This window comes from Pelodiscus sinensis, chromosome 9 (assembly GCF_049634645.1).
Source record: "Pelodiscus sinensis isolate JC-2024 chromosome 9, ASM4963464v1, whole genome shotgun sequence".
In the NCBI taxonomy this organism is placed as follows: domain Eukaryota; kingdom Metazoa; phylum Chordata; order Testudines; family Trionychidae; genus Pelodiscus; species Pelodiscus sinensis.
Window position 1 is genome coordinate 29,956,262 of NC_134719.1, and position 23,118 is coordinate 29,979,379.

At 41.4% G+C, this 23,118-nt stretch overlaps 1 protein-coding gene across 3 annotated transcripts in view; it reads right to left on the reverse strand.

Moving 5' to 3' along the window:
- The window catches only part of MCOLN2 (mucolipin TRP cation channel 2), a 35,639-nt gene that overhangs the window by 3,240 nt on the left and 9,281 nt on the right, over positions 1-23,118 (reverse strand). For 2 of the 3 annotated variants that reach the window (XM_075936369.1, XM_006120274.4), the window contains exons 3-13: positions 21,393-21,566; positions 16,869-17,022; positions 16,212-16,305; positions 16,026-16,122; positions 15,193-15,292; positions 9,195-9,310; positions 7,622-7,771; positions 6,075-6,176; positions 5,832-5,954; positions 2,133-2,339; positions 243-361 (exon numbers count right to left, since the gene is read on the reverse strand). In XM_075936369.1, the coding sequence (XP_075792484.1) occupies positions 243-361; positions 2,133-2,339; positions 5,832-5,954; positions 6,075-6,176; positions 7,622-7,771; positions 9,195-9,310; positions 15,193-15,292; positions 16,026-16,122; positions 16,212-16,305; positions 16,869-17,022; positions 21,393-21,566 (1,436 nt within the window). The remainder of the gene's footprint in view (positions 1-242; positions 362-2,132; positions 2,340-5,831; positions 5,955-6,074; positions 6,177-7,621; positions 7,772-9,194; positions 9,311-15,192; positions 15,293-16,025; positions 16,123-16,211; positions 16,306-16,868; positions 17,023-21,392; positions 21,567-23,118) is intronic. The other variant, XM_075936370.1, reaches the window with a different exon arrangement.

The window sequence follows — 23,118 nt, forward strand, 5'->3', positions numbered from 1 at the left end:
CACCTGAAACACAACCCCCATCTTTTCCATTATTTTTAATGGGAAAATTGACCCTGCATAGCATATTTTCACTTAGCACAAACATTTTCAGAAACGCATCTATAGTGTTAAATGAGGAATTACTGTAGTTAGATTTTTGGGTGTGCCTACCATAGTGAAACCCATACTTTCCAGACAGACAGCTAACCTCATGGGCACTTATGAGAATTACATAGCTCTTGGAATCACACTGCCATACTGACCTTCTACAACAGCAGATGAAAGGCATGGAAGCCTGTGGTTCTTTGCTATAGTCTGTGCTACTGCATTCTTTAAGGAATTCATGAAGATCTGTTACTGGGAAGCCATTTTGCTGGTATTTCTGAAAAACAGGACACTTCATTTACAGTGCTTGAGAAACCATTCCTCGTGTCTTTGCTCTCTATCTGCCTCCATTCCACACTGCTATCCCACACTCTTATCAGCTCTCACATCTAGATTAATCAAACTGACACTTCTGTAGCAAACAAAGCATGGCTAGGAGAGTGTGGTTGTGGGAACAGAGGAGCTAAATATGTACATACTGAAAAAGGAAGAGACACTGTTCAAGTTATTCTTTTTCGCACCTTACTTGCTAAACCAACTAAGTTCCTTCCTGCATGGCTTTATTTAACAGTTTGTATGTTGATGTTTTTTCTCCCCCAGTCACAAACAAGTTTAGCAGTTTATAGATGAAGTTCTCCATTAAATTAAAAATCCCAAGCTCCAAAGACCAATAGTTTTGAAGCAGAGATACAGAGCAGTCACTTAGAAATTGTCAAATTTTCATTTAGCGGAAGTGCTATATAAATAAATAAAGCCCTCTGCAGATATAAAGCGGATATCCTCAAATTTGCAGGATTCTAGATATAAAAGTTTGTGTCTGCATCTAGATCTGCAGAAAATGAGCTGTCGATATCCACATCTGTAGATTTGCAGGGTTCTCTATATAAAACAGTCAGTCAACTTTCTCTTCTCTAGGAATTTTGCAAAAGTTTTGTGGCCTGTGTTATAGAGGAGATCAGAATAGATTATCACAATGGTCTCTTCTGGTCTTGGAATCTTTGAATATGGAGCTGCTTTTCCTTTAAACCACTGGATACACAGGAGATCATTAGGGCAGGGGAGAAAGAAAAAACAAGTGACCCCATCTCACTTTACATAATCAACAAAATTACTGCAATTCTCTACAAAATCTTCACAAAAACAGAATCCTTGATTAGCTGGGATGCTTGTGGTCCACATATTGCCACTAACAATTTATGACTATGCTACACATGTCCTTTTGTTTTAGTGTCATGTAAACACAATAGCAAATGGCCAGTTGCTGGACATAGCTTTCTTACTATGCACTTTAACCACATGGACTTAAGTATGTAGGAATACATGTAACTAGCACCGTAAAGAAGATACTGATAGAGGGCAAGAATGCAGAGATTTGGAGAAAGATATTTTTAATTCCACCCCATCTTTTACCAGAACTGGATAGAATGATTCTAGCTAGTAGTTCATTAGTACAGACTTCATGGATCTCTTTCATACTAGGTTCCTGTACTAATAACTGAGCTAGTAATTTCTGCGAAGCATAGGGAGCAGAGATACTTGAATCTGTACTGCTAAGCAATTTCAACTAAATGAGTTACCCCCTTGTCTCTTTCTCCCCCAACCAGCGTTAACAGTCATCTTTCAAAAATCACTCTCCTGGCCTCAGCAAGACTTTTTGATGCTACAAGAACACTCTTGCATGCTAAGAAAGAATTCTCTAGCAGTAAGAGACTGGCATTCAACTATTTTAAGCTTATTACCTTCCTTCCCACTCAAGTCACTCTTCTAATGCAGGTGTACAACAGTCAGAAGAATAGCATGGAAAAAATATGGAGGGAAGAGGTGTGACACCTTTCAAAACCAATGCAGGATTGGAAATCACTTCAGGGTGTTTCTCTCTTCCATTTTCCCCAGACCTTAAGCTAAAAGGTTTGAATAGCTTTATCATACATCATAAGCAGTCAAAATCTCAAGAGAGCTTCCATTTGTCCAGCTTTGGGGTTTAACTAACATAAAAGAATGCTAAATAACTGATTAGAAGAAAAATACTACAGACAAAATGCATTTACCTTTATGGTGTCATAAGAGTCTGTAATGAGTGCAATAAAAAGGCTGAGGATCATGTATATAAATAGGCTAATGAAGGAATATAGATACAGTCGACTGAACAGCCACACCAAGATGCTCTTCTGTTGGATTTGAGCAAATGTCGCAAACATGTCATCACCATTTACCAAAGAAAACAGACATTCAGCAACTGTGTTCAGATCTTCAAACTAGACAATATTGAAACAAACTGACATTAGAACCGAAATCATATACAGTCAGGTTAAAGGAAATTAAAAAAAAAAACATTTTCATTAACCATTTTCTCACAAATGTTTTATCCACAGCCACTACTCCTTTCTTACCCCCTTGCCTCCAAAACACACACACAAACCAAGATGTCTCTCTCTAACTCTTTTGAGTATTTTATACATTTAAGACTAGCATGATCATTTGGCTTGGAACACAAAGCTTGTTCTTTTTCCTCACTGTTTTGCATTGACACCTTTCCTACCATTGATGCCAAGGAGTGAAAACATTAACAAACTACTACTACTACTACTGTTTAACCCTTTCATTAGAGGGTCTCAAATTGCATTATGCATACAGGAAAATATCCCCCATATAAAGAAAATTAAATTAAGGCAGAGCGATATTATGTGAAAGAGCTGAAAACAGATTTCAGATATTCTGATCTCTAGTCTCTTTTTACTCTTTTGATAAAATATTATAAAATCCCTTTCCAGCAGTACACTGGTAAAGAGCATCTTAATTTTTTTCTGCACTTGGAAGAAATAGAGCACAAGTGGATCCACTACAGTTCCTCTATCCTTTCTGTGGCAAAATTATAAACTATGTTTCTAATTAACAAAATGCTGATATTTGAAGGCATCTTTTCCAGCTATATTTTCCCATTCCATTATTTGGAAAAGGGATTGGGGGGGGGGGGGGGAGTGTTATTTTGCAAACTGTCAGGTACATTTGAACCCAAGTTGAAAAGTCAGTGATAAAAAGTCTCCTAAATCCCAATCTAGAAGCAAGAGAAATAGTGGTGGAAAATTTAAAAGATTTTATTCAGTGGGTTGGATGCAAACAGCCCTCCACAGCAATAGCTACAGACCAAAGACCAGTGTGAGCAGGATCAAGCTCTGCTGGGCAATTTCCTATTTTACCTTTTTATTTTGCCTTAACCAACTCTACCTACTCTCAAAACAAAATTTTACATTTTCTGAGTCCAAAAAGGAATGCTGGATGGTCCAGAAGCCCAAAATAAATAGCACTTATGTCAGGCAGTCAGAACAGCTGGCAGATGCCATGTGAAACATCCTCAAAGACAACCAAATGATACATATGGGCAATTCCCACTTAAATGACCCATGAGGAATATTTGAAAGAACCAGGCATGTTTAGCATAAAGAAGGCTGAAGGCAACGTAACTGTCTTCAAATATGTAAAACATTGGTATACAATAAGCAATTGTTCTCCAGGTCCAACGCAGGTAGGACAGGAAATAATCTGGTTAGTTTGCCGCAAGAGATATTTAGGTTGAATTGTAGGAAAATTCTAACTATGAAGGATAGTTGAGCACTTGAACCAGTTATCTAAGGAAGTTGTGAAATCCCTGTCACTGGAGGTTTTTAAGAAGAGGTTAGACAAACATGTGCCAGGAGATGTCAATATATATCTGGTCCTGCCTCAGCACAGTGCTGACAGGGGAAGTTCCTATTGAGGTCCCTTCCAGTCCTATATTTCTAGGATTATATATGCTGTGAAGTGTGGGTAAGAAGAAGACAGACAAATCTGCTCTAAGGACTATCAGGAAAGAGTGATTTTAGAAGACAGTGAGCGGTTCAATGTGCTGCCATTTAGAGAGCCACATTCAGCTCTCATGCTTCTGGTCTGACGAGGCAGCTCAAAAGAGCCAACCAGTGGAAGAAACAAGCAAGGCTTCACCCTTCTCGCTGTTACTCCTTGGAGCTATCACAAAATGGGAAAAGCAGAATCCATCTCTTCTCTGCTGAAGAGAGATTGTTTACTACATGAGGCCTGAGAGAGGGTTTGTGGAAATATTAGGGTAACTTTGGGATTTTTAAATTTTAATAAAAAAGTTAAGAGGAAATCTGAGAGGTACTTTTCCCCACTCAATTCTAAATGGCAATGGCTGTAGCTGGTACAGTAGATGATAGCCGATTCAAGATGACTTGTGGGAGGACCACCCTGTTTCTTAATTCTTTACTATTTATCATCCCCTTACTTTGAACAATCTTCTGCTACTCACTCCTTCACATGAGGTTATGCTTGCCTGCCTGCTCTACCTTTGCACTACACTTCAGGAAACAGCAAGTTTCACTGACAAGCAGGGAGAGCTGCTTTTGGGAGTGTCAAGCTGGTGGGATATCAAATTAGTACCACCCCTACACAGTATTGAGATTTTGTGCACAAAGCATTCAATGACCCTCTCGGTTGATCAGTATGTAGGAGAATCAAAAATCATTCCTATTTTGGGCTGCAATTTGGGGCATTCAGAAGAGAATGGGAGTAATCACCTTTCAATTCTGTACTGCAAATGAGCATGCAATGGGTCAGCTGCCACCAAACTCTTGGGAAAGCAAGTGACTATAACAGGCTGTTCTATGTAGTACACTATTGCCATCTAGTGAGGTATGGGGCAAGTTGCTAGTATCTTAAATGAGCTGAGCTGTAACCTTTAATGACAAGAAAATCATACAAGAAGGAAAGTTGACAATGCAAATAGTCAAGCAGCTCATTGACTATTCTTTTCTTTACTCAGATTGTTAAATGCTTGCTACTTGATGGTCTGGGTAAAAGTGATATTTATCATGTGTCTGCTAAAAAGAACAGATCACCTATGGTAGAAAGTGAGGGATGTGTAGGGTACTGTGGGATTTCTGCAGAAGCTTTTAGGAATTATTTAGTCAGTTAAAATGAATTTGGGAGTGAAGAATAAATTAATGCAACATTTTTATGTTTGAGAAATCAAAGTTAAATGTTTATGTTGCAGCATTAATTTGGTTACAGTGCACATACTCCTAGTCAAGAATTAAAACCAGTATATACATTTCCTATTACTAATGAGCTTTAATAAATACACAGATTCTAAAATATTCATTACACCAAGTCTGACTTCTCTAAATTTGAACTGGCTTTTGCCTGTGTGAAGGACTTTATAAAACATGCTCAAGCCTTTAGCTTCACATTTGAGTCATGAAGACACAAAATTTGGTTTGGAATACAAGACAAATATTTTGCATTTGCATTGAAAAAAGAAAAAAAGTGAAATGACATTGCTTAAACTTTCCAAGTCACCCTGTATTTGGGCCAAGATCAACTGTGCCAAGTTTCATCCAGAGGAGAAGATTTGGAGAGAACAATGAGTAATGTAAAACTCTGTTGAGGCAGCATAGGGGTGATAAATACAAGTCCTCAGGCTATGTTAGAGCATCCACCATTGACAGCAGAGGTGGAGTAATACCAGCTCTCGACCACCAGAGGGGGAATTTCTTAAAACCCTAGTGTTGTGTTCACAAAGACAGTGATAGTTTAGCATATAGAACTTAAAGCTATTGTTACAGCTTCATCATGAAGGCCGAGTTATGTTTTCAACTGAATATCCTCCCCCAAATTATAGAACTTCCCCTGAGTATGAAATAATTATATACAGACATTTAGAAGAGCTTAAACAGGAGAAAATACCTACATACCTTTTCATGATAAGGCCCTAGTACAATCCAGCCACAGAATGTGTAGCCAAGATAGATCATCCCAGCACAACAACAAAATCTTAGAACTTTGGGCAATGATGCTTGCATTGTTAAAATGAGCACCTGCAAAAGGTCAGACAGAGAAGGAGGAGAAAGAAGAGGATAATACACACGTTAAAGAAACTGGACGAAAAACAGAACTAAAATAAGTTGCAACTACTGAATATTTGATTCTAGGCTTACGTTGTATGTCTGGAAATAGCCTAAGTATCTGATGACTCCAACCCACACAAATAGAGTTGATGTTCCAAGTAATATGCTGCAAACATCATAACTTGTGAGGTTCTGAGGAAAAAAAAAAAAAAAAAAAGGCAGGAGAGTTAAGTAATTTTTGTTGATAGGTCCCTTAGGCTACCTCTAGACTGCATCCCTCCGCCAACAAAGGGATGCAAATCAAGCACTTTGGAAGTGCAAACGACCCCGGGATTTAAATATCCCGGGCTTCATTTGCATACTCACGTTCGGGCGCTGTGCTGATCACGTGCCCTTTCGAAAGTGAAAAAATGAGGAGTACAGGATCTGCTGAAGAAGTTCCCCGCTGTCAGTAGAGCTGTGGCTAGATTTTACTTTCACTTTCGGAAGGGCGCGTGATCAGCACAGCACCCAAACGTGAGTATGCAAATGAAGCCTGGGATATTTAAATCCCGGGCTCATTTGCACTTTTGAAGTGCCTAATCTAGATCCCTTTGTCAGCAGCGGGGTGTAGTTTAGACACACCCTTAGTTTTAAACTAGGCAGGTAGACGAGGGTACAAATTTTTAGGTCATATTTTAAAGTGTCAGTGGCCTCAGATGAATTCTAGTGCCTAATGGTCATAGTCACATTACACCAAGTTAATATGGTTGCTCAGGAGAGGTACCTTATACAGAAAGACAGTGGCCTTGTGGCTATCGGCAAAGGTGCACTATGATATAAAGAAGTTTGCAAGAAGCCTGTAAGCACTGTGTACATTTCACCTTGGTTACAACAGACAGTTTTGAAATTAAGTTAAAAAAAAAAAATCACATGGCAAACTAATTTTCATTCACTATTTAAGCAATGGTTCATAATGAACAACAAGAGCCTTAGTCTGTCATGAATTCTTCCAGCTACACTAATCTGTAGCCTGTTGCTGGCATAGTCAACTGCCATAGGCTCTGTCCACACACTTGGTTAATATGGTTTACAACCACAACTAGCAGATCATTTCCCCTTTTGAAGCCTAGGCTGACACAAAGTAATAGCAAGTTTGTAACACTTATTCTACTGTATTTGCAATTCCCTTTTAGGTTGGGACACACCCCCCCTCCCACAACCAGTTAAAACAGTATGAATTTTGAGCAGTGAACCTATTTTTTAAATCCCAGGCCTGTGAAATAGACCATGAATTTAGTCAGGCCCTAGATGCTGCTCATGTGTCTTCTTTTTTGGCTGTTGAGTACCATAATTATGGCCATAATAGTGGTTTGGTACTCAAGACGAAAACATGAATTCCAAGAATGAAGGGGCAGCAGACCCTCAGGAGTTTGACCGAACTGAGCTGGTCTCACTGGACAGAGAAAATCCATATTTCAGTGCTAAAAGGCACCAAAAAAGACAGTATGGGCAGAGTGCAATCTACCACCAAAAGAGAAGAGACCAAATCAAATCATTATGACAAAACAATTAACTGATCACAACTTCAGTTTTCCAAGCATAACTAAAAGTTCTTAAATACAGTGAAAAATATATTAAGATGCATTAACTCTCACCTTGGCTTTTATTTCCATTTTCATTATAGAGCCGATAATTGTCATCACATCACTGATAATCACCAGGACATACCATCCATTTATAAACTCCAGACGATCAGCATGACAGACACGGCGTTTGTACTTTTCCAGGAAGAAATTCACAAATCTCTGTAGTAAACATTTAAAGATTTGGTTACAGAATGTACTTTTCTCCAGAAAAAGGGAAGCACATAAAGATGCTGCAGTTCTTAAATACTGCTCAAGTACAGCAGTTGAGTTGCATCTGTTGGAAGAATGCACCCTAGCAAATACTGTAGAAATAACGTGTGGGACATTCATATCAAACTCTGAAAAAGCGTGATCGCAATCCTTACTTCATTATCACCTACTTCACTTTCTGCCTCTCAGTCCATAGACTCTCTCCTGTACTCTGCTGATGGGTCAGCACTGTTTTCTCAGTTTCTCAAGGCCTAACAAACTGTTTGCTGAGCTACGCCTGATTAACTTACTGATCGTTACAAAGACAGCATGCTGATTAAGATAACCAGATATCATGAGTCCTGTGCTCTCTTCTCCCATCCCCTGTGTACAGACTTAACAGATTTCCTGATGTATGGAGCATATTAGGCTATGTCTACACTGGCATGATCTTGCACAAGAACTCTTTTGCAGAAGAGTTCTTGTGCAAAAATTCTTCCAGAAGAGAGTGTCTACACTGGCATGTGCGTTTGCGCAACAGATGTGCTTTTGCACAAGAGCATCCATGCCACTGTAGATGCTCTCTTGCACAAGAAAGCTCTGATGGCCATTTTAACCATAGGGCTTTCTTGCGCAAGAAATTCATGTTGCCTGTCTACACTGGCCTCTTGCGCAAGAACAGTTGCGCAAGAGGGCTTATTCCTGAGCGGGAGCATCAGAGTTCTTGCGCAAGAAGCACTGATTTCATACATTAGAATGTCAGTGTACTTGTGCAAGAATTCGCGGCCAGTGTAGACAGGCAGCAAGTTTTTGTGCAAAAGCGCTTGCTTTTGCACAAGATCGCACCAATGTAGACACAGCCCATGTGTTCTTCACATGTGTATCAAGGGACAATAGGATGACAACATGACAGAGGCCCTCTATGCTCAGGAATTTACTCAGGGAACATTTAAATATCTGGCTGTTTCAGACTTACAGGGAAAAAAGTTAGTCCTATTTGAATTCTGAAGGTGTTGGGTTTGCATAATTCAAACAAATAAGGATTTGAAGATGTGAGGTGAAATTCAGCACTAATTAAGTCAATGGCAAACTGCATTAACTTCAGAGGGGCCAGAACCAACCTATGCATCTGAAATGAACTTATTAGTATTACAATAGCATGCAAATACTCCAGTCAAGACTGAGAACTTTATTGTGTATTGTATAAGCATACAATAAACTTAGACTCTTAAATATCAGGTTGACTATAATATGAGTCCAATATACTACTCTTAGAGAGATTTTCCTACAATAGATTCACTACCTGACTATCAAAAATGCTTAGTGGAACTAAAAATATGGAAAGTGAATGGAAACATAACTAGAGAGAAAAGGCAGACAATGTTATACTTACTTTTTGCAATTTTAAAGCAAGAATAATGGATCGTGTGCAAAGTATAAGGGAAGCGAAGCAACTTACGATGACAAATCCATCAAAAACCAAAATATATTGAGTGTTTTTCTGAACTACTAAAAAGAAGTATAATAAGGAACAGTTAGATCTCCACATATTTATTCGGGCAGAGAATTACTTTCATAAAGCATTTAAAAACTAACTATAAAATACAAGCTCTCTGAAAGTTTATGACGACAAATTTTGCAACGTTTGGTGTACTGCCATCTCTTTACAGAAATAAGCTACATAAAAACACAATACAGAGTATATTAAAAGCCTCCTGTATGTTCATCTGTAATTCAAATCACTAGTATTTTACATGCAGAGGGCTTGCAGGACCACGCCCCAAAAATGAAATGAATAACTCATGAACAAATAATCCGGTGGCATCTTAGAGACTAACAAAAATATATACATCATCATGAATTCTCGTGGGCAAAACCCACTTATTCAGATGAACTTGAGTGAAGAAGTGGATTTTGCCCACAAGAAAGTTCATGGTTTATTTATATTTATAAATAATATCTTAATTATGTACAGACCAAATTCTGTTCATACACCAAAGTAATCTCGTTACTTTATTGACTTTACTGAAGTCGCATAAGCAAGGGCAGAATTAGGACCACCGATACGGTTTACCAAAAGGCTTAAAAGCCTCCATTTCACCAGTTGCAACTGAGAGCTGCTGTAACAGTAGTGCTGAGGGCATAGTATTCCACACACAGCACTAGGAGTACATGACAACCATTATCTGATCCAAGGGAATATGCAGCTCTTTCAACTTGGTTCTTTACAGATTAGCAAAGGTGTTAGCAAAGGAGGGACTGATTTTCAGCTTCTGTACACACATAGAATTAAAAATAGATTTTGTTTAAAAAAACAAAACAAAACCATGTATTCTGATAGATCAATGATCTTAAACAACTTTATTTTTTAAACAAAAGTTCAGAGCAAGACAAGTCAGCCATTTATAATGTCTGAGTACTTTAAGTCAGTGTTTTTTGATCAACTACAGTAAAACTCCATTAGTCCGGCATCCAATGCTCCGGGACTCCTGATGGTCCGGCACCATCAGGAACCCGGAAGTGCTGGGGCAGCCAGACAGGCTTCCCCCATTCAGCTGCTGCTGAAACTGACCAGCAGCTGAATCGGGGAAGCCAGGAGCAGAGCTGCTGGGGTGCTACCGGGTTGGTCTCGTAGCGCTGCCCCTCGGAGCTGTGGGACCAACCCGGCAACACCCCAGCTGCTCTTGGGGACGCCTGGGGCAGAGCAGCTGGAGTGCTGCCGGGTTGGTCCCGCAGCGCCAAAGGACGGCGCTGCGGGACCAACCTGGCAGGACCCCAGCTGCTCTGCCCCAGGCGTCCCCGATTCAGCCACTGCCGAAACAGATCAGCGGCTGATTCCAGGAAGCCCCGGGCAGACCTGCTCTGCCCCAGGCGTCCCCAAGAGCAGCTGGGGTGCTGCCGGGTTGGTCCCGCGGCCCTGAGGGGCAGCGCTACGGGACCAACCGGGCAGTACCCTAGCTGCTCTGTCCCAGGCGTCCCCAAGGGCAGCTGGAGTGCTGCTGGGTTGGTGCTGTAGCACCGCCCCTCGGCGCTGCGGGACCAACCCGGCAGCACCCCAGCTCCTCTATTGCAGGCATCCCCGATTCAGCTGCTGCTGAAACTGACCAGCAGCGGCTGAATCAGGGACGCCTGGGGCAGAGCCAGACTATCGTAAGGGGGGGCTATGAGGGGTCTGGGGTGGCATCCCCTCCCACCCCACTCCAGACCCCTCATAGCTCCCCCTTCTGATAGTCCGGCATATCTGATAATCCGGCACCCCCTGGGTCCTAAAGGTGCCGGATTATCGGAAGTGTACTGTACTTAGTATGTAGATCTAGTACAAAACGTGACCAACTGTGACATCATTGTAAGAAGTGACTACTTACACACATCACAAACCCTTATTTAGATTCAAATAGAACAGTACACAAATATAGCAAAGATTTGTCTAGGAGAACACAACACATTGTTCCTTATCCAGGATCTCTTGTAAGATTCCCACAAAGTTCTATCAACTATACCACAGCCCTTTGTAGTATTTGTGGGGGGGCCATGTTTATTAATTCTGTCATACTGAAGGTGGAGCTCTGTTGTCTCATCCCAAAGTGATCAGGTTAAGGCTTAATGATAGACATAGGGTAGAATGGGAACAAGCAGGGAACACTCACTGCTCCTGATAAAGTCTTCAAAGACATAAAGGCTTCAATCAGTCAAAGAGGAATTATTCTGAAGTATAGGCATAAAGGTGTTATAGGTTTTTTGAATGTGAGTATTTATTACTGGTTGAAAGACTGGGCTAGATTTTTAATTTAATGTATTACGCTCATTCAGAGCAATAAAAGGGTCAAAACCTATTAAAAATAAATTTCCCCTTCCAGGCAGACTTGTTAAATCCATCACTATGTACTTTAGCAAGGGATATGTATGTAATCTTGATACTTTTATAGAAGGGAGTTAAGCATTCCTGTTTCTTCATTAGAAGACAGCAATGATTTGTATAGCCATTAATAAAAACACAGAAGTTGCAAGTTTCAGTATCCACTAGAAACAATAAACATCTGTGCCTTCTTCCTCAACTCTTTTCAACCCTCCAAGTTAGGAAGTTGATGTGCTTCAGAAAAATATGAAACAAAAGCAGACTCTCTAGATCTTGCATGATGAATAGTCACAGAGAGGTAGCCGTGTTAGTCCGATCTTGGTAAAACAAAAAAAAAAAAAGCAGTCATGTAGCACTTTAAAGACTAATAAGATCACCTAGTGAACTATCTTGTGAGTCTTTAAAGTACTACATGACTGCTTTTTTTGTTTCTCTAGATCTTGAGATCTGAAGACAGAGAGGTTTACTGACAGTTTGAAAATATGTATGTTGCTACATACAAGACTTCCTGATCCCACTATGACAGACTGCTTGTAAGCGGTCACCAACATGTCTGTTATTGTCAAAGCAGCAACAGAAGATGGCATAACTCCTTTCATGAAAAGTGCCTGGATGTGTCTCAAGATCATTACACCAGCAAGCAGGGCCAATTGCTTATTGCATCATGTGAACACAGCTGAACAATACTACGTGGATTCATAACAGTTAACCTGCAGGCCCCAGCCACTTATCCCATGTAGTGAAATGACAAAAATAACGGATGGAGTCAAAATCTTATATAATGCCCTCGGTTCATCGACCAAGAGCTTAGAAATATCCAAGACAGAATCATGTACTTATTTAAATGTCAAGTAAAGACAGCATTTCCAAATCTAGTTCTGATAAGTAACAGTCAGCATAGATTTGTCAAGAACAAATCACATCAATCGAATAGCTTTCTTCAACAGGGTAACAAGCCCTGCTGATAGGAGGGAATGGATAGATGTGATATATCTTGACTTTAATAAAGCTTTTGACATTGCCTCATATGACCTTCTAAAAAGCATCCTAAGGAAATACAATCTAGATGGAGTGAATACAGTAAAATTCCTTTTATCCAGCACTTCACCATCCAGCAAGTTCAAACAACTGGCATGTCTGATCTGCACAGAAAGTCTGGTTTTTTAGTGTGGAGGGTACAAGTCTGGAGCATAGGAGGGGCTGTGGGGCATGTTCTTGGAGGGAGTTTGAGTCTGGAAGGGGGCCTGAAGCAAGGAGGTGAGGCATTCACTTCCAGCACTCCCTGGAAGTGACTGCCCCATCCCTACTGCTGCTAGCAGAAGCACAGCCAGGCAGCTCTGCAGGCACACTGCCTCCATCCCTCCTCCCCCAAGCACTGACTCTGCACTCCCAGCTCACTGAGTACTGCAAAAAGGGATCTGGGCTCTCAGGCTACATCTACACTGGCATGATTTTCCGGAAATGCTTTTAACGGAAAAGTTTTCTGTTAAAAGCATTTTTGGAAAAGCGCATCTAGATTGGCAGGATGCTTTTCCGGAAAAGCACTTTTCCCGGAAAAGCATCTGTGGCCAATCTAGACGCGCTTTTCCGCAAAAAAGCCCCAATCGTCATTTTCGCGATCGGGGCTTTTTTGCGGAAAACACTACTGTGTTGTCTACACTGGCTCTTTTCCAGAACAGTTTTCTGGAAAAAGACTTTTGCCCGAACAGGAGCAGCATAGTTTTTCCAGAAAAGCACTGATGATTTTACATTAGATCGTCAGTGCTTTTTCGGAAATTCAAGTGGTCAGTGTAGACAGCTGGCAAGTTTTTCCGGAAAAGTGGCTGATTTTCCGGAATAACTTGCCAGTGTAGACACAGCCATAGTGTATTACAAGCTAAATGAGAGTCAACAGTATAACATTGCTGCAAAAAAAAAAAAAAAAAAAAAAAAAAAAAAAAAAAAAAAAAGCTAACCTCATCCTAGGATGTATTAGCAGGAATGCTGCAAGCAAGACATGAGAAGTAATTCTTCCACTATACTCTGCACTAATTAGGCCTCAAGTAGAGTATAGGTTGAAGCTCTCTGGTCCAGAAACCTCTAATCTGACAAGCGGACCACAGATGTTGCTAGGCCTGAGAGCCTCAAAGGTTGAGAGTGTCTGGGAGCAGAGCCTGTCTGGCATGCGGCAGCCTACAGGGCCAGTGACCTTGGGGTAGGGAGCAACTACCAACCAGGATGGCCAGGGGCAGAGAGCCCTAGGAATGGGCTGAGGGCAGCAGCACCAGGCAGGGAGCCCTGGGAGAGCTCGGAGGCACAACTAATCCTGGTCTGAAACTCCCTTGTTCAGTACCACTAAGGTCCTGAGCGTGCCAGACCAGGGAGGTCCAATCTGTACTATGTCCAGTTTTTTGCACCACATCTCAGGAAAGATGTGGCCAAGTTGGGGGAAAAAGTTCAGAAAAGAAAAACAAAAATGATTAAAAGGTCCAGAAAACATGACCTAAGGAGAAAGAATGAAAAAACTGGATTTGTTTAGTTTGGAGAAGAGAAGATTGAGGGGGGACAGGATTAATAGCTTTTCAAGTACACAGAAGTTTGTAATAAAAAGGAGGGAGAAAAATATTCTTCTTAACCTCCATGTACAGGGTAAGCAGCAGGGAGCTCTAATTCCAGCAAAGATGGTTTAAATTGGACATCAGGAAAAACTTTATAGCTGTCAAAGTGGTTTAGCACTGAAGCAGGAGTGGGAAAACCCCATACAATGTCTATACCCTGATGCGGCCCTAGGGCCAAAGCGTTTTCCCATTCCTGCTCCAGGGCTAAACCACTTTGACAGCTAGAAATTGTGGTTGGGGTGGGTGGGCTTTGTGGTGGGACCAGAAATGAGGTACTAATTTATGGAAATGGAAATAATTTATATGCGGGTCTAACATTGTTACTGACACGGGAGAGGGCATAAAGAGAAAAAACAGAATATTCAAGTAGAAATGGGGTAGCAAATTGGGACATGGTACAAATACTAGCGAGTTCAGTAAAAGTAATGCAAAGGCAGTAACATTTAGGCAGAAAATATGAGATTTAGGGAGACAAAGGCAGAGCCAGCAACAGAAGCCAGTGAGAGAGAAACACCACAAATGCTCACAGGTATCTGAAAGGTGTAAATACCAATGTGGAACACAGAAGTATAATTAGAAGGAAGTGAAAATTTGGAAAAAAATACATAAAAAAGAGTTTCCTAATGCCAATGTTTCTGTCAGGGCAAGGATGCAGGCCTCAAGCTTGAACCATTTAAAAAGCACATTAGAGAACACACTAGACTGTGTGATGCAAGAAGCACTCTATCAATTTTTTCTATCTGTAGCTTATATTACACACTGGTCAATGTCAGTAACATTTTTAAAACATTGATGCTTTAGCCTTTTATTTCTGAATACATACAGTACACATTTGTGTATGTCTGTAGTTATTGCATATATGCAGAAGTAGAATAGAATGTATATTTACTAGACGCATCAGATTTTCACCCTGCAGAGCACATATGCACCATACTTACTAGATCCAGCTATATGCCAGTCTTTGCATTCTTGAATATCAGCATCACTATCAAAATAAATTTTTACTTTGCCACTGTGGGCTCTGTTGTTGAAAGTAATCTGCAAGCACAAGTGTAAAGAGTTATTTGATGATTGCAAAATTAACACTTTCAAAAATGCAGCATCAAAGTCGAAACTAATACCCACTGCTACTGCTTAATTTAGGTCAGGTCTGCCGACAGGAAGAGGCTGGGAGCGGAAAGTGCACAGCAAAGGGCATAACAAAGGATGCAATGGCCCTGGGCTATACAAAAAGGGGCCTGGAGCTCCCAGCCCTAGGTCCTTTCAATCAGTGCTGCATGCCAGGCAGTACTGAGGGAGGCATGATGCTCTCTGGGTGGAGTAGAGGGCTGCCTAGCCCCAGCCTCACCCTTTTTACCTGAGGCCCTGCCTCTTCCAGCAACACAGAGCAGGGTTCCACCCCCGCCTTGCCCAGGGGCTCCGCAAAGCTGTCAGCCCCACTGATTTAGGCTACATATTCTATAACTAAAGCTATCACAGATTCATATACATGGAAAAATACACCTGAGACAATATTCAAGCGCAAAAACAATCAATGATTTAACAAAACATGTACAAAATCTGAACACAAGAACCACATTTGAAGAAAAAAATATATGCTTATTATTATAAGGTCTGTCTCATTGATACCCAAGCAATCACATCATTTTACATGGGTGCCAATGGAGAATCCACACTGGAGTTCTGCCATTTTGCAGTCAGGATGCCAATAAGAAGTCTGCCGGATTCTAGGACAGTTGTTTCCATGTGTATAAATCTGAAATGCTCTTACAGTATTTTGAAAGGCGTAGCAGTCAGGCAGTTCTCGCACATGAATTGTTTGTAGATCAATGCCTTTAAGTTTAAAGGAGATTTCAACTTGTATAAGCCTGAATAGTAAAAATAAAGAGGCAGAGAATTACATATAATATATTCCATGATTTTCATATGAATGGAGGGGTCTTCAAACTCACTTTACCTATAAAATTCAAAGTTGAAAAACGATGAATTGATCATCATCAAATCACCAAATTCCTTAGTGGCGATCATCTCTGGGTCTAGGTGAATGCAGTCTATGAGGAGGGAAAAAAGATTTGTACACGTTTCATATAAAATGATTATTTTACAAATAAAGAAAGAGAAAACTGAGGAAATTGGATACTGGTGGACACAGAAGTACATCCTGACCTAGCAAGCTGCTCACTGGGGGCAGCTCCCTTTCACTGGGTGGAGCCCCACTGAAGTTAATGGGGCCACGAGCAGGTGCTGACTGAAGAACAAATTGTAGGGTTATGGCAAAGAGGTGCTCACTGCTTCCACTGAACTTATCAATGGTGGACAGCACTCAACAAGGTTCAACATCTGGCTTCTGATCAGCTTCTCTCCAGACAGAAGATCAACAGCTTAAAAAGTTTTCAGAGAAATAGTCTCACTACGGTAACCTACAATGTTTCTACTGTAAAGTAGTCATTTCTAAGTGGATATTAAAGAATAAAAGAGAAGAGGGTTAGCTTTCGGAGGTTAAAGTTATGATTGATATACAAATAACATATTACCTTACTATTGATGTTATTGCAAATACATTAAAATATCCAGGACAACACATTTTATTCTTAAATTTACAGCAGTATTGTACCTGTTTCAATGGCAATGCTGATGTTCAGCGTATCATTAGAAGGAAGCATTGTGCCTTTCTTGTACTGTTGTTTACAGATCTGTAAGCCTGACACATCGTCTTCATCTTGTTCATAACTAAGTGTGCCCAGAGATATATTCTTTAAGTGGCAGTACTAGTTAAAAAAAAAAAATACTTTTCAGTTAATTAACCTCATATCAGCCTGTTGACAAAAAAAAAAAAAATTACTGGTGCCTATAAATATTTTCTTTGGTTATGTTCATTTAAATTTGTTCCACCCCCCCCCCCCCCAGTAACAAAATTTAATGATCCACAGTATCAGCTTTTCATAAACTTGTTATACAAAACAAATAGAAAGTATGTGATTCAAGAATCTCAAAAGTAATCAAACCTCAAGATTCCTGCAAGGCAGGTGAATATATATTTTATTCTACAAGGACTTCTCAAAGGTCACATAGGTAGCCAGTAACAGAGCCTGGAACATACTTTAGGAGCCAGGCAGGACTCATGAGTTACTTGTACTCCAGCTACTTAAACAACATTCTCTTCAGGCATATATTATGTGCCAGCCTTATAGGCATGTTCAGCGTGCTAGTTTGAAGGGCTTCAAGGTCTTAGATGAAAAGACATTACTATGTGAAAAAGGGATTTTAAAAGATTATAAATGTAAAAGATTAAGTCCTGACAGAAATATAGCAGGTTTAGCAAGTTGTTGGTCTACCCTAACCCCCCTCCCCCCCCCAGCCCCCACAAGATCCAGGGCAAACCACTTTACAGACAAAGATCAGGGTGTGAGTTCTTCCCAATTTCCACTCCAACACTGTTAGGCCAGACAAGCAAAACACAGTCAGACCCAAGTCATTTTATTCATTTTTCTACCCATTATCAGAACAAAGTGGAGAGGAGTTGCTGCACTGACTATTCAATAGCAAAACACCACATTTACTAGACAATACACATCCACACACACAAAGTTGGGCAGATTACTACAGCAATGAAACGAAGTGCAGGGGAGCTGACATCTTCAAACACACAGAAATAGAAATGGAAAAATTGTACATTGAGAGAAAATAGCTTTTGACTTCTATTCAGCTACAGGTGAGTTCCAACATGATTAGTTTTAAAAAATTCTCTCATTTAGAATTTAAGGTTTATTAGGATATGATAAAAGACAAGCTCTCCCTACTAAACTCTTAGTCACGACAGGGCACAATTGAGAATCCCGTCCTCCGGATCAAATTCTGTCCTGACTTACCTCCCATAAACACAATTACAGTAAAACTCTGATGGTCCAGCATCTGATGGTCCAGCACCATCAGGGACCCGGAAGTGCTCCGGGCAGCCAGACCATTGGAGCTGCTCTGCCCCCAGCTTCCCCGATTCAGCCGCTGCTAAAACTGACCAGCGGCTGAATCGGGGAAGCCGGGGGCAAAGCAGCTGGAGTGCTCCTGGTAGGTCCCGTAGCGCTGCCCCTCGGGGCTGCGGGACCAACCCGGCAGCACCCCAGCTGTCCCAGATTCAACCGCTGCTGATACTGATCAGCGGCTGACTCCAGGAAGCCCAGGGCAGAGCAGCTCTGCCTCGGGCTTCCTAGAATCAGCCGCTGGTCAGTTTCAGCAGCGGCTGACTTGGGGACACCTGGGGCAGAACAGCTGGGGTGCTGCCGGGTTGGTCCAGTAGCACCAAGGAGCGGCGCTGCGGGACCAACCCAGCAGCACCTCAGCTGCTCTGCCCCAGGCGTCCCCAAGAGCAGCTGGGGTGCTGCCGGGTTTGTCTCACTGCACCAAGGGTCAGCGCTACCGGACCAACCCGGCAGCACTCCAGCTGTTTTGCCCCAGGTGTCCCCGATTCAGCCGCTGCTGGTCAGTTTCAGCAGCGGCTGAATCAGGGACGCCTGGGGCAGAGCCGGACTATCGGAAGGAGGGGGGCTATGAGGGGTCTAGGGTGGCATCCCCTCCACCCCACCCCAGATCCCTCATAACCCCCCCTTCCGATAGTCCGGCATATCTGATAATCCGGCACCCCCTGGGTCCTAACGGTGCCAGATTATCGGAAGTTTACTGTACCATTAACAGGGTTACACAGGAGGTAAGTTCAGGCAGAATTTAGTCACTTTATTAAGGTATCCTCCATTGCAGTATCTGGGCACTTAGTTTTCTTGTCTATATGTTCATCTTAATTGTCAATACAGGTTGAACCTCTGAAATCCGTGACTCTCTGGTTTGGCAACATACATGGTCTAGCAGGCCCATAGATGTTGCTGAACCAGAAAGTCCCAGCCAGACCAGGGGCAGGGGGGCCGGTGGCAGCCAGAGAGTCCCGACTAGGTCAATGGCAGGGCAGCTGGGGCAGAAAGCCGCTGCTGGGAGCCCCAGAAGGGCAGGCTCAATTCCAGTGGCAGGGGAGCCAGCAGCCTGGAGCCCTGCCTGCCAAGAGCTGGCCCACAAGGTTGGTGGCCAGAAGTGGGACCAGAGGCCAGCAGGGGAGCATTGACCTCCTCTGATCCAGCAAACTCCCTGGTTCAGGGCTGTTCAGGTCCACAATACTAATGCAGCAAAGAGATCTATACTGGTAGAGGAAATGAAATACTGAGTAGTAAAGCCTAAAGAACCATGTACAGGACTGGGATTCAGAAGATTTGCGTTCTATTCCTGGCCGTACCAAAGGCCTGCTGATAACCTTCAGCAAGTCACTGCACCTCTCCATGCCTCAGTTTTCCCATCTGTAAAATGGGGATAACAACTGTGCTCACTGGGAACAACCGTAATCATCCATTACACAGTTAGTCCTCCACAATCTTGCAAGACTTTATTACTATTGTACAATAGGAAGGCTGAATGAATTACCTTGGAATTGCTGAATACACATGACAAGAAACTAGTGACTCTGGGCACCCAAACTGAGATACCCAAAATGGGTAACTGATGCTTACCGAGTAGCCCACCACAGGCAAAGGGCTGCTCCAACCGTGCAGGCTAGGAGTCAACAGGCTCCCAGTCCATGCAGACTCGTGGGCTAGGAGTCAGAAACCTTGTGTAGGGCCAGAAGCAGCAGCAGCCCTGGTTAACTAAACAAACGGGATTTTACATCCCTAACCTAGATGGGGTTTGATTTTCAGGAAGTGCTAAGTACTCTCTTTGGGTGAAAAAAAAAAAAAAAAAAAAAAATTAGCCAAGCCACACCCCTTTAAGGTCTCAGACTGGGCACCCACCACCACTGGCCTCTTTGATAACCAAAAACTTGAAGTCTCTTAACCAACAGGCTTCAGTGTAAAAACCTGCAGAGCTAAAACAAACCTAAGCTAAGTGACCGGAAAAAGCTCCTCTACATTTATAGAATACGGACGTCATACAAAGAGACCTTTATATCTGATGCCTGTATCACATACTTGACTCCTGCTGGATGATACAAATCTATCCTTTCACTAGTCTTCTAGCTGGGGCTTTAAATCAGTCTTAGTGCCTACAAAAGAAGAAAGGAAGGAAGCAGTAAAACAAGGAGATATAAAAGCTAAGAAAAAACAGATGTAAAATGAAAACATCAGCGAAACTGAGGAAAGTTCTGAAGGAGAACTGAGAAGAGACATGTATGACTTAAGTTACCATTTCACACAACACAGCCCAGATAACCTGCCTCATTCTGTCTAATCTGAGCAGTAGAAACAATGCATTTGCTCTGCTGAGGATTTCCAAGAGCTTGGGGGATTTGCCAGAAGACAAAGAGCCCTGAATTGGGAGTGCAATCAAAAGAAGGGGGATGGCCTTTGCATTCCATCAATTCCTGACTGCTTTAATGGCAGCAGGAGAGCCATTACTTAACAGCAAAATATTGAGCTACCCTAATGCTGCTCTAAATTGAGCCTCAACAGGACAAGTACCCAGAGATCTCAGAACTGGAAAGGCTCAAGTAAGGATGACTTATACTGGAATACAGAGGACACCCGGCACTCAATTTTTTAAAACAAGCAGGGACTTCCATTTCTTATTTCCTACAGACCTTTTGTTTAGCTGTCTTTTTTTATTCTAAAAAATCATTTTCAAAAATTAAGAGTTGTTTGAGAGTCATATAAAATTCAAGTTCCTTTTAGAATACCATGCTAAACTTAAGGCTACTGTCTTGATATTCCTGGAAATACTGCATTCCCATGTTGAAACTTCTGGCAAACATATTACAAAGCTGTGATTCACTTAAGCTGCAAGCATGAATTTTTGGAATGTATTTATATTCAGATCCATTTCTACTGAAAGTAAAGCCTAAGTCATCTGCTTCAGCAAGTTTGGAAATCAATAATCTAATATGAACAACTTCAGTGTTTGTGTTGCAGCTAACTGTAAGAGTAAAGATTCAGGACATACATAAAAATAAAACACATAGCAAAATTTAACTGAGTATTTATTTTATCACATGACCAGTTAGGATATTTGCAATACAAAACTATACAGAACCAAAATTGGGAGCTTAGAAACATCTTATTGACTGTGATTAATGCTGTTTATTATATATAAAAACACACAAAACACTTACCTGATTAATAGCAAAAAAAATGCTGTCATAAACATCCTGCTGTGTGTATACACTGCAACTATAATCATCTTCATCAACTCCTGAATAGCCTTTCAGAAATAGATGCTTAAAAGCAATAGTGTTCTCCTCTTTGAAGGAAACCACCAACTGGTTACTCAAGCCAAAAAGAATAAGCTAAAAAATTAAAGATTCAAGTTAGAATGTTAATGATGGGATGGTATTCTAATAAAGGTAACACAGAGATTAACATCTTCAAGTTATAATTAGCACAAACTGGAAAGTAAGACGTTTCTGTACATTGTCAGTATCAGACCTCTTTAAAAATTATTACAACAATATAAGATAACCACAAAGCCTGGAAAACAAAATCCCACATTGCATAAGCTGAAAAATACCCTTCACTGACATGTAGGTACATCAACGGGTAACTGATTAACTGGCAGTAAGTAACAGTTAACTGTTACCTGGGAGCAGCCCCCAGCCCACTGAAAGAGGATGGCTGCTCCAGCCCCATAGAACCTGAGCTGGGAGTTGGCACCAGCGCACAAGAGGCAGCCATGGGGGAGGGAGAGAATAAGGTGAAAGAGGGGGCTGCTGGCTCCCAGTTCACGTGGGGCCAGAGGCAGCCGGGCTGGAGCAGCCACTACCTGTAGCGTGGGTGCCTTTCCAGACAGCTCGCTCCCATTTAATTGGTTAAACTTTAACATTTAATCAATTAACTAATTAAATGGGATTTTACATTCCTATTGATAGGCATGCCATGAAATACTGAAAACGTACTACTTTATTTTAGAGCTTAGTCACTTTGGTGCATAATCATTATCAAGTACAGCCCAAGAGATGCATTTTCACCTTTTAACTAGTTGAACAAATATTTTATTCATAATGTGAGTTTTTGAAACTATCTATCTGACTTGGCAAAGCTGAGTTCTCCTGAAAATGCAAAACCAATTCATTCACCACTTGTCCTACATGAGTAGAAGGCAAGTCATTCAAATCTAAGAAATCACTTTGAATTTCAAGAGCTTTGACAATTAAAAATACAATTAGGCTACGTCTACAGTGGCATGATCTTGTGCAAAAACTCTTCCAGAAGAGAGCGTCTACATTGGCATGTGCGTTTGCGCAAGAGATGTGCTTTTGCGCAAAAGCATCCAGTGTAGACGCTCTCTTGCACAAGAAAGCTCTGATGGCCATTTTAACCATAGGGCTTTCTTGCGCAAGAAATTCATGTTGCCTGTCTACACTAGCCTCTTGCGCAAGAGGGCTTATTCCTGAGCGGGAGCATCAGAGTTCTTGCACAAGAAGCACTGATTTCATACATTAGAACGTCAGTGTACTTGTGCAAGAACTTGCAGGCAGTGTAAACAGACAGCAAGTTTTTGCACAAAAGTGGCCACTTTTGCGCAAGATCGGGCCAATGTATACACAGCCTTATAGTAATAAGCTGGCTAAAAATAACAATGTAGTTTCAAGTTTATACACAAGCACTTCTTTATGGAATTGACACATTTTTCTAATTGCCGGCTCACCCTAAGATCTGAATGTCAAGCTGTGTTCTAAAGTTTCAGAGGGGTAGCTATGTTAGTCTGTAACTGAATAAGCTGTGTTCTGGCACACCACCAGTAATAAGGCTTGTGTGTAATTAGAATTTAGTTAGCAGTTTTTGTTGATGATGCAGGAGACAGAAGAGAATCCAGTCCACTAATCCACAGCAATACAGAGC